Below are 11,031 nucleotides of genomic sequence, written 5' to 3' on the forward strand. Positions count from 1 at the left end.
GGCAGGCACACGGTCAGAGTCTAAGATGAATCGGGCACCAGTTTGACCACTGCTCGGCATCATGTAATGGGGGGCAGCTTCCTCCTGGGGCCCGGGGGTGTCCTCAGTCGTGCTCCTGACCTCCAGCCAAATCTAAGGGTTAGTCCTGCCTCCCCAGCAGCCCACACTGCTGGGGCCAGTTTGTTTCCAGCCTGGACTCTGGGTGGTAAGAAACAGAAGTCCAAGTCAGGTTGGCTGAGGGAGCTGCGGGAAGCGATGTACGTTGACTCCGGTAGCACGTCAACAGAAACGTCGGTCTAACAGCGTCATGAGAACCCATGCATCTCTCTCTGTGGTGGCTTCATTCTTGGGCAGGCTCTCCCTCTGCTGTTGGAAAACATCTCTCAGCCCGCCCAGGGTGGTGCCACTAGCTCATGCATGCCAGGACTGCCAGGGCTTCAGTCCCGGAAGCTCCTGTAAGTCACAGGCTGGTTCTCTGCCCCATGTCCACTTGGAAACGGTTATCGGCCAGGGATGTTGGAGTGCTGTGGCCAGCCTTGGAGCTAAGGCGTGTGAGGTCAGTACCCCACTAGGCTGCAGGGCCTGAGGTTGGGCGTCTTCGCAGAGCTCTTGGGACTGTCCCCTTGGCTCTCAGGGCCCTGGCTCAGAAGTCACACCCCCTCCCCCACTGGACTGGGCCAGGCACACCACAGGCCTGAGCGTGTGGCTGTTTGACTAGTGAGAACTGGGAAGCTGCCCTGAGGAGCTGCCCCGTCCTAGGTCTCGGTCCCCCGGGTGGAAAGGAAGGTGGTGAGTCACGGTGGTGGTGGAGTCCAGGCCTAGTTCCACCCTGGCCTACGTGGGCCCCGTCTATGCTCCTCAACTTCCCTGTCCTCACCGAGGGGCTCCTTGGGTGGCCCTCGAGTGACCTGTAAGGCAGGTAGGTACCCCCTGGACAATTGTCTGGTGGAGGCGGCACTGCCGGCCCCAGCTGACCGGGGTGCTGTCGAGGCCTAATTAACCCATTATGCCAGGGGAGGAGCCACCCCAAGAGTGGAGCAGCCTGCTGAGGTCACTGGGGACACCACCCTCGGAAATGCCATCTCCTGCCCCGCCCACAGAGGGGCAAGCTTGGATGTGGGGACAAGGCCCTGGACCCCCTGAGGCCTGGGTGCGCTCCACTGAGTCAGCTGGGCGCCTCCCTCTGTCCTTCATCTCCCCTGCCTCCGCAGCCTCGCCCGCTTCCCCCACAGCCACTCCCGCCTCTGGGATGCCAGGGAGCAGGCTGTCAGCTGAGGCTGCCTGACTCCCTGGGGATGAAGTGGGCTTGGCAGAACAGGGCAGGCCTGGTGGCCATTCCTCACTGAGCTGGGGAGGCTGGGGCATGGAGACCAATCTGGGGTTTTCACATCTTCATTTATTGCACTTGAACCCCGAGTTCCTCATGGGTCCTTCTGCCCGGGCTCTCAGATGCTGTCACTGATACACTGCCCCACTCCTGGTAGCTACTGCCAACAGCTCTCTCTGGCTCACAGATTCACCTGGGGAATGTGGCCACCACAGGCCTCATTCCGGACGCTGGACCCTGGGACTTGGGCCCAGTTAGGCCCCCTACACTCTTATCTGGGCAGAAGGAAGTTCTGCCCTCTGCTGCGCCCAAGGTCTTCCATTCAAGGCCCACCGGGGCTAGACGGACCCCAAGTGAAGGGCACTCAGGCCGTGGGTCTGGACTTGCCCCCATCCTGGGGTTAAGTGGGCTTCGCAGGCACTGCAGGCCGCCCCGGGGGCGTGGTTGGCTCCGCTGGCGGCGTGCGGGGCTTTGCGGGCAGGGTACTTGGGCGGGCAGGGCGTCTTGAGCGTGCTGGCGGCCCGGACGAGGCCCATGCGGCGGCGGATGGAGTGGTCCAGGTTAACGGTGCAGCGCAGGAGGCTCTGCGCCTCGGCCACGGTGAAGGGGAAGTCAGCGCCCAGGAAGCGGTGGAAAAGCTCGGGGTCGCCGTCCAGGTCGAGCATCTTCTGCAGGGTCTCGGTCATGGTGTGCAGCTCGAGGCTGTGGTCGCAGAACACGTCCCAGAGGGGCGCGCAGGCTTCGGGCGCGCTCCCGGCCTGCTGCTTGTCCTCCAGGCACTGCAGGACCCAGCTGAGACGGCACGGCCACTGGTTGGCGAGCACGACCCAAGCCACGGCCTGGCGCGGCGAGAGGCCCCCAAAGTCCCCCTGCTGCTGTTGCAGCAGGCGCACGGTGATGGGCACGGTGTTGACGATGCGCCGCATGGACACCACGTTGTCGGGCACGTAATCGATGAGGCAGTCGCACTCGTCGTGCAGGCAGCAGAGCGCCTCCCGGATGCTGCGCGCCGCCTGGCCTTCCAGGAGGCTTTCCGAGCTCTCGGCCCGGGACTGCCCCTCCATCTCCAGGAGTGGCGTGACTTCTCCGCCCTCCGCCCCCGCCCCGGCCCCCGCCCCGCCCCCATTCACCGCCCCGCCCCCGTCCCCCGCCCCGCCCCCGTTCCCCGCCCCGTCCCCCGCCCCGTCCCCGTTCCCCGCCCCGCCCCCGGCCCCGCCCCGCGACTTCACGTTGAGCGTCATCTCGCGATAGAGCAGGTCGTCGCAGCTTCGTACCGCATTCTTTAGGAACTGCAGTTTGGTGCGGCGACCGATGATGGGCACGGAGAAGGGTAGCGTGACGGTGCGGTTGAGGAAGAGGTAACCGTTGTCGGCCGTGCCCTTCATGGAGCTGGCGCTCTCGAGGCACGCGGCCAGGATGCTTGGGTCCACCACCAGGATGAAGATGAAGGGCGCGTGGCTGTCGGACAGCAGCGTGTTGATGGCGTTGAGCACGCCCACCACGCGCTCCGGGTAGCACGTGTCCAGCCCTGTGATCTCGAGCACGACGCGCAGCCGGCGCCGCTGGTAGATCTCCAGGAAGCACAGGAAGTCCGTGAGCAGCCCCACCTCCTTCTTCACCTCGCACATGAAGCCCAGGTGGCTGCTGAACTTCTCGCGCGACACCAGCCGCTCAATTCTCTTGCGCTGGCTCACGAGCAGGTGCTTGCCCACCGAGTACACGGCCATGAGCAGCCCGGAGCCCGAAAGCGTGGTGGCCGCGCCGCCGAATGCCCGGAACAGGTTGCCGTGGACCAGCGCGTGGGAGCCCATCGACAGGTAGAGCAGGCTCATGCCCAGGCTGAGCGCCGCCAGCAGCGCCAGCAGTGCCAGGCACACTCGGCGCCGGCAATGCCACTCGCGCTGGCGGTAGCCCGGCCTCATGGCCGCCTTCTTGCCCAGCACCGAGTACAAGCTGAAGGGCAGTGCGCCGTATTGTTGGCGGATGCCCTCGCACAGCGTGCTCACCAGGCCGGCCCACAGCTTGTCACTGCCCGCGTACTGCCAGGCGCTGAAGCGGATGAAGAGGAACTTGACGTTCTTGCGCCGCATATGCAACTCGGTGATGATGGGCTGCAGGAACACCAGGTACCACAGCAGCTTCGAGAAGCCCCAGCCCCGTACGGGCCTCGGCTGCCGCCGCATGTGCTGCAGCTCCTCGGCCTCGCTCTGGTTCGCCTCCTGCTGCATCAGCGCTGCCGGGACCGAGGGCGCAGGGGAAGGTGTGAGCGTCTAGACCCAGCTGAGGCCAGGCCAGGGCCTGGATGTTAGATGGGGAGCCAGGGCCCGTCCCCAAGTGCCGGGCAGGTGCAGAAGTGCGGAAGGAGAGGCCTGGAGCCAGGCTTGAACAGGAAAGGGTCTGAGGGGGAATTGGGGTGTCAGGGGAGGGCAGAGATAGAGCCCCCAGAGGAGAGAGGACCAGTGGGGGCAGGGAGGGCTCTAAGAAATGAAAGAATGCATGCCAGGTGCTGAGGAAGAGAAATGCTAGGCAGCAAGTGTACACCCTTGGTCCAGTTCTCCTAGCTTACTGCCTCTCCTCCGGCTCTCAGCTCAGCTATCACTTCTTCCAGGAAGCCTTCCCTGATCCCCAAGCTGGGTCAGGTGACTCTGGGCTCCCACACTGCAGTCCTGCCCACTCTGGGTCATCCCTGTCTGGGGACAGGTCTGTCTCTCGCGCTGGTCTGTGAGCCCAGGAAGGGCAGGGCCCTGGTTGTTTTGGCCACCCTGTGTCCCTTGGGTGCTGAGAAAGTGCTGCGGGGCATGTCTGGAGGATGGATCACGAGAGACTGGGGGCACGATCTGCCTGCTGTGAGTGAGCCAGTGCGAATGAGTCGGAGTCACTCAGCGCAGAATAGAACCTCTGTTTCCTTTTACCTTAGAGCTGAATCTTTTCTCCTTCCAGGACCTTGTTTGTTGCTCTGTGACAACACAGGAGCAGGACGTGGGCTTGTTTGATAGGTGCTCCCCAGGGCTGGGCACACGGAGGTGAGTCACCTCTGGCTTCTCTGGCCATGATTGGGGCTGGGGTCTGGGCTCCAGCAGCGTTTGAACCAGGCTAAGTTTCAGCTCATGTCTTCAATTAACATTATCTGTCAGGGGTCTTGTGGGCGCCAGGCCCTCGGCCAGGGCTGAGGAGAAGAGATAGGTCCGAGGAGCACAGAGGCCTGGAGGGACTTGGCAGGAGCCAAGCGAGGAACCTGGGCTTTCTCCCTAGGGTGCTGGGGAGCCATGGAAGGCTTTTGAGCAGGGGAAGGACAGGGCTAGATGTGTATTTTAGAAAGACTCCTTGCAGTGGATTTGGCGGGGGAGGGGGCAAAGGCATAGGGAGGGACCTGGTTAATGCTGATTTCTGGGCATCTGGCAGACTGGTCTCAGGGGTGAGCAGGTCTTAGGGAAGCCTGGGGCTGGGCAGGGACCAAAGGTTCCGTTTCCCTTAATCCCTCCTCCCCCAACACACGCAGATCCTCACCCATGATCTTGTCCAGCATCATGTGCAGGCGGCAGCCAAAGGGGGCATAGAAACCCACGGTCACAGGGACAGGCACGTGGCAGAGAGTCTTGGCCAGGCAGCTGCAGTAGACGTCATCCTCTGTCAGGAGATCTGGGGCCCGGGGGTGGGGAGGGGGTGGAGGTGGGGAAACTGAGTCAATGACGCTGGCCAGGCACCACCCTGCTCCCTGTCTACCCTCCGTAGTGCTCGCCCTCAGCCCCTCCCGGCACCGGCACCCCCCTCCCTGACTCCCAGCCATGACTCAGGTCAAACCCTCCGACAGAGGGTTTCTGTGGCCACAGGCAGCCCCCTCCTTCAGGACCAGATGTGCCCTTCTGGGCCCCGGATCCACCAGGCAAAGGCCAGGAGGCTAGACCCACCCTGGCCCTGGCCCAGAGGTGTGTGGGAACTTGGCTGCCCTGGCCCCAGGTCACCAGGCTCATGGTTCCCCTGGGAAAATCCCACAGGCTTTTCCCGAGACTCCCGGGCCCTCAGATACCTAAGATACGGCTTTACATGCTCAGAAGTTCTGCCGAGTCTGTTCCTCTCTGCTCTGCTAGCCTGACTCGAGCGTGGACAGGCTCCTCAGCTGCCTGTCCGCCCCTTACTCTGATCCCTCTCCCTCTCCATGACCCTGTGCCCACAAGTCACTAGTTCCACCCTGAGCCCCAGGCAGACGTGTCTTCTGGTCCTGGCCCCGCCACCTTTCCCCGCATGACCCGGGCAGAGTGATGCCTCTGGGAGGCATCTTGGACCTGGAGTCAGGGCACCAGAAAGGTGGGGCTCAGTTGGCGGCAGGGCAGGGGGGGAGGCCAGGCCAGCCTCACGGTGTGTGGTGGGGATGACACGCCCGCTTTCATAGAGGCCTCGTGGGCTGCAGCATCCGTCCCTCGCTGGGGGCCAGCGCTGGGCCTGGAGGCACAGCTGGGAGGGCAGGAGGCAGACTCGGACCAAGGTCAGCTGAGGTGGCAGCTGGGGAGGACCGGAGCCTGCTCTGCCTGGTCAGTGGCTGACCTCACCTCGCCGAGCCTCTACTAACTTGTGTGTGAAATGGGCATCGAGGCCCCGAGGCTGTAGCGAGGAGGTTGTGCCTGACCTGGAGCTGAGTCCCCGCTCAGCTGTGCTCTCCTTTCAAACCAGACCTGGAAACTGCCACCTCCCTGGTCAGGTTGCCGGCACCTCTCGCCTGAACTCCTGCTTCCCGCCCTCCCTCGTATAGTCAACTCTCGGGTCACATCCCGAGTCAGCTCTGGGCCCTCGTGGCTCCCGCCTCCCCAGGGGGAGAAGGCTGAGCCCTCACCGCGTCCACGAGGCCACCTTCCACCCTCTCGGACCCCGTCTGACCCTCCTCCTCACCTCCCCTGATCTAGCCACATGTACCTCCCTGTTGTCCCTTGAACAGGCCACCTCAGAGTCTGCATTTGCTGATCCTGCTGCTATTTACTCGAGAGAACTGCCCCGTCTTTGCTTAAATGCAGACTTGATGGGGCCTCGCCTGATGACCTTGTTTAATTTGCAAACGCCATTTCCTCTCCCTGCTTTATTCTCCCCGCAGCATGGTTATCACCCGGTGACACACTTTTGAACTTCCCTATTTATCTTGTTTCCTGTACCTGCCTCCCCCCACCGCCTATAGAATGTGAGCTCCATGAGGGCAGAGATCTGTCTGCCCTGCTTCCTGTGACACCCCCAGAACAGAGCCTGGCGCCCCTGTAGGCGACCAGTACCTGGTCACGGTGAATGAAGGAATGAATGAATGAATGAATGAATGAATGGGTGGGTCCCTCCCGTGGCTGTGTTGCTCTCTCCATCCCTCAGGCCACTCCCTACCTCTTGCTGCAGCTGCACTCCCCAACACCAGAGCAAGCTGGTGCTCATCCCCCGCTGCCCCCAAGTCAGGAGGGCTGGGAAAAGAGGAAGGAGAGCAAGGGTGTCAAAAGCTGGGGCCCGGGCCCCTGGCCAGCCCGGGATGGAGGCAGCATGGACAGGCCTGGCCTGGAAGCCTTGGATCCCAACAGGTGAAGGAGCAGCGGCTGCCCAGAGGCCCAGTGTCAGCGACGAGCGACGAGCGCCCTCCCAGACAGGAACCAGTGAGGGGTGAGGAGGGCAGGCCCCAGGACAGAGCCCCGGGAAGGGAAGGCTGGGTGAGCTCCGGACCTGTAGGAGGTGAAGGAGCTACGGGTTACGGGGGCAGGCAGGTGCCAGGTGTCCGTGGGCCTCCTGGGCTCCAGGGGGGTGCTGGCTGCAGAGGGCAGGGCTGGGCCGCTGCTGGCTGTGGTGCGTGCCGTGGCGGGTGAGGGGGTGCGTGCGGGGGCCGGCTGCCGGGTGCTGGCCAGCTGCATGGGGGCGGTAGTGGTTGCAGGCGGCCCCTTCTGGGCGCCGTGAGCGGGCAGAGCCGCTGCCACAGGGGGCTGGGAAGTGCGGGCTGGGATTGCTGCTGCAGAACGGGGGGCTGGAGGCCCCGGCGACAGCCACCGCCACCCCATGGAGGCCTGGCATGCCTGGGAGGTGGTGACAGGGCCTGTAGGCTTGAGGTGCCGCTGGGTCACGGTACTACTGCTGACAGCATCCTGGAAGGAAGTGGGGGGTGACTGGGCCTGGGTCCCTGACCCCTGAGGGGCACTGGCAGGAACCAGGTCAGGTCTTCAGGAGGAGGCTGGGGCTCGTCACTCAGCTGAGGCCCAGGAGAAGTCAGAGAGAAGACCAGGAGGGGCTGTGGGCCGAGGCGGGGCCGTGCCCTGCGCTCTCCCACGCCTGGGGCAGGGGGTGGGGACTGGGAAGGGGGCTGCCCTGGGAGGCCCCGAGGAGGCTGGATCAGCCCTGACGGGAGTAGCTGCCCCCTCCGCGCCCGGAGCAGTAGCGCCTGCGGTCACCACGGGTGGCTGGACCTCCGACCCCTCCCGCCCACCGCTCTGCCCCCCCCAGATTGTGGGCTAGTCCCCACAGGCCTGGCGATTTGGGGAGGGAATTCTGTCCACGCTGGGGGGAGGGGCAGGCCAGGTGGGCCCCCCCCCCGCTGGCATCCCCAGTCCAGGCTCCCACCTCCAGCCTCCCAGGGCCTACGGTCCCCACGGGCCCCTGTGCAGATGCCTCCATGGTGAGTGCCGGTGGCTTTTCCTTCCGGGGTCCTGAGGTTCTTCTGCTTGGCCATCTGCTCAGCAGCCCCCCACTCACAGGTCTCTCTTGTGACCAGGACTGCCCAGACTGAACCCCTACCTTTTTGGTGCCCCAATTCCCTGTCCAAGAAGTAGCGCTTGGTGGGGGTCTGGGGGGGCAGGGCACCCTCGTTGAAGTGGATGGTGTAGTGCTGGTTCATGGCGGCGGGGTCGCCTGCTGGGGTCAGGGAGGAGAGGCCGGGCTCAGTACCCAGCCCCCTTGGGTGCCAGCAGCAAGAACCCACCCACGGGACGGCCCCGAGACCTGCGATAGATGAGACCTCATCCCTGATGTTGGGGTCCTGGGCTACCCAGGTGGCATGGGGGTGCACTTCAGAGTAACAGGGAGAGGTCAGGATGGGGGGACGGGACAGCCAGGCACGGGAGGATGAGAACGCTTGGGGGGCGTTGGGGGGTAATTTGGGGTGGGTAAGATTTCCAAGGCCTGGGTGTTCGGGAGCTGCTGGGAGCTTCCAAGAGGCTGGGACAGTGCGGGTCCTGAGCCAATGTGGGCTGGGAGCCAGGGGATGGCTGAGTAAGACTGGGGGAGCTAGGTACTGGGCGGCTGCACTGTGGGCGGGGGAGGCTGGCACCCTGTGAAGGGACTGGAAACCAGTGCGGTGAGAGGCTGGGAGCAGTGAGCCACCGAGCAGGCGGGCGGCTGAAATGTCAGGGCTGAGACATCTGGGACCTAATGAGGGGTTGGAGGGAGGGGGACTCTGGGGGAGCAGATGAAGTCGGCGTGGTCCAGTCTGGGGAGAGGCTGAGCCAATTGGGGATGAGGTGGCGGGCACTGGGTTTAAAATGTGAGGAGCCCAAAGTGGAAGCGAGGGAAGGAGGCTGTTTAGAGGCAGGCACTGGAGAACCCAAGGGGCAGAGGAAACGGGGGTGAGAGCTGGAGTTGGTGAGGGTTGGGGGCCCGGCGCGTGGCCCCTGCCCACCTCATCCCCCCGGCCTGGGGTCCCCCGTACCTGATGGCAGCCTCGCAGCCCCAGCTCCCTGCCCCGCTGATGCCGCCAGCCTAGCTGCTGTGCCAGCCCCACCGTCTGGCAGCGTCAGTACAGGCCAGACTGGTGAGAGGCCTGGGAGCTGGGAGCCAGGAGCCCAGTGGCCCAACCGGTTTGCCCACCTTGTCCCCGCCCCCTTCCCAGCAAGCCTGCCCAGTCCCTGTCCAGTGCGCTCAGCTCTCAAGGACTTGGGGCTGCCGCCGCGCCCCCCCCCCCGCACCCGTGGTACCCCGGTAAGGGATGGAGATGGCAGGCCATGCTGCTGCCCGGGGTGGGACCCGCCAGAGGGTCTGCTGGTCTGGGCACTTCGGCTGTGGGAGGGAAGGAAGCTAGGACACGGATTGGGAGTCCAGGCCCAGAGAAGATGCAGCCCCAGGTTCAGGTGCCAGCTCCTCCAGGGCCCAGCTGTGTGAGCTTGGGCAGGTGACTTCACCTCTCTTGAGCCTCGGCTTCCTCACTGTTGAGCAGGCCGGCGTCCGTGCCTGCCTTTAGTGGTTGTCAGGAGGAGTCCCCTGAGCCCAGAGCCTGGTGTTCAGCAACAGTGGTGCCAACTGGCCCATCTGCCAGCTGCTCCAGATGCTTTACATAAAATGATGATGACACACGCATTCCAGGCTCACCAGGAGCCTCACTCAGTGTACATGCTTTTTTTTTTTGCGTTACGTGGGCCTCTCACTGTTGTGGCCTCTCCCGTTGCGGAGCACAGGCTCCGGACGCGCAGGCTCAGTAGTTGTGGCTCGCAGGCTGTAGAGCGCAGGCTCAGTAGTTCTGGCGCACGGGCTTAGTTGCTCCGCGGCATGTGGGATCTTCCCAGACCAGGGATCAAACCCGCGTCCCCTGCATTGGCAGGCGGATTCTTTTTTTTTTTTTTTTTTTTGCGGTACGCGGGCCTCTCACTGTTGTGGCCTCTCCCGTTGCGGAGCACAGGCTCCGGACGTGCAGGCTCAGTGGCCATGGCTCACGGGCCCAGCCGCTCCGCGGCATGTGGGATCTTCCTGGCCCGGGACACAAACCCACGTCCCCTGCATCAGCAGGCGGACTCTCAACCACTGCGCCACCAGGGAAGCCCCATGCTTCTCTTTTTTTGATTCCAACACACGGATTGCGGGATCTTAGTTCCCCAACCAGGGATTAAACCCAGCCCCGGCAGCGAACGGGCGGAGTCCTAACCACTGGACCTCCAGGGAAGTCCCAACATGCTTTTTTATCTACAGTAACCTCTTTCCTCCTTGCCACGCTCCAGTGGGGTGGGGGTGATGCCCCCTTTACAGATGAGGAAACGGAGGCCCGGACTGCTGGAGTCCCTTTGCCCCGGGTCTTGGGAGGCAGAGCCAGGCTTTGCAGGCAGTGGTTCGTGCTGGGTAGGTGGAGGCGCCCTGTGGACGTTCTTTGAGAGGTGAGGGGGGGTGGGGGGTGGGGATGGCTGGGCAGGAGGTGCCTTAGACACAGCGTGTGTGGGGGGCCCCTTTGCTCTCCAGGGTCCTGTCTCCCTGTGGCTGCTGCTGGTGTGATGGGTCGAACAGAGGTTCGTTCCCCCGGGAGATGGGGGAGGCAACCACAGAGCTGTGCCCAGTGACCAGACACTGCCCCCTGTAGCCCAGCTATGCTCCTTCCCTCCCCTCGGCTACTTCTCTCTCCCCTCACCAGGCTTTCAAGCAACTCCCTCCTCCCTGTCCTCTGCCAATTTAGGACTCTGCCCCCCTCCCAGCACCCCTGCCCCATCAGAGAGGCCAGGCTGGTGTCTGAGTGGGGGCGTGGTGAGTCTGGGGGGGAACCTCCAGGACAGCCCTGAGCTTCTTGAGGGCAGGGCTGGGCTGATCCCCTGCTCCCCCCACCTGTCCGCACGCACACAGTTTAGCTGAATGACTGCGATTCATTTGGGGAACATCTGCAGGCTCTGTGCTGGACAGTGCGAGCACCCAGCTGAGGGACCCAGAGGGACCCAAGGGGAAGTGCAGCGGGACATAAACAAGTAAACACGGCGGCAGGGCAGGACAAGGCTGTCTAGGAGCCC

The 11,031-nt window shown here is 63.9% G+C and overlaps 1 protein-coding gene across 1 annotated transcript; it reads right to left on the reverse strand.

The window, feature by feature from the left end:
- Positions 1–1,393: 1,393 nt before the first annotated feature.
- NKPD1 (NTPase KAP family P-loop domain containing 1) lies at positions 1,394–9,009 on the reverse strand. Its single transcript, XM_081216054.1, has 3 exons — positions 8,072–9,009; positions 4,835–4,966; positions 1,394–3,560 (listed from the first exon to the last, which is right to left on the reverse strand). Exons 1-3 carry the CDS (start codon positions 8,169–8,171, stop codon positions 1,666–1,668), a joined length of 2,127 nt encoding a protein of 708 aa, XP_081072180.1. The 5' UTR covers positions 8,172–9,009; the 3' UTR covers positions 1,394–1,665.
- Positions 9,010–11,031: the final 2,022 nt, after the last annotated feature.

Source organism: Mesoplodon bidens (assembly GCF_964165515.1).
Source record: "Mesoplodon bidens genome assembly, chromosome: 18".
NCBI classification, from domain to species: Eukaryota; Metazoa; Chordata; class Mammalia; order Artiodactyla; family Ziphiidae; genus Mesoplodon; species Mesoplodon bidens.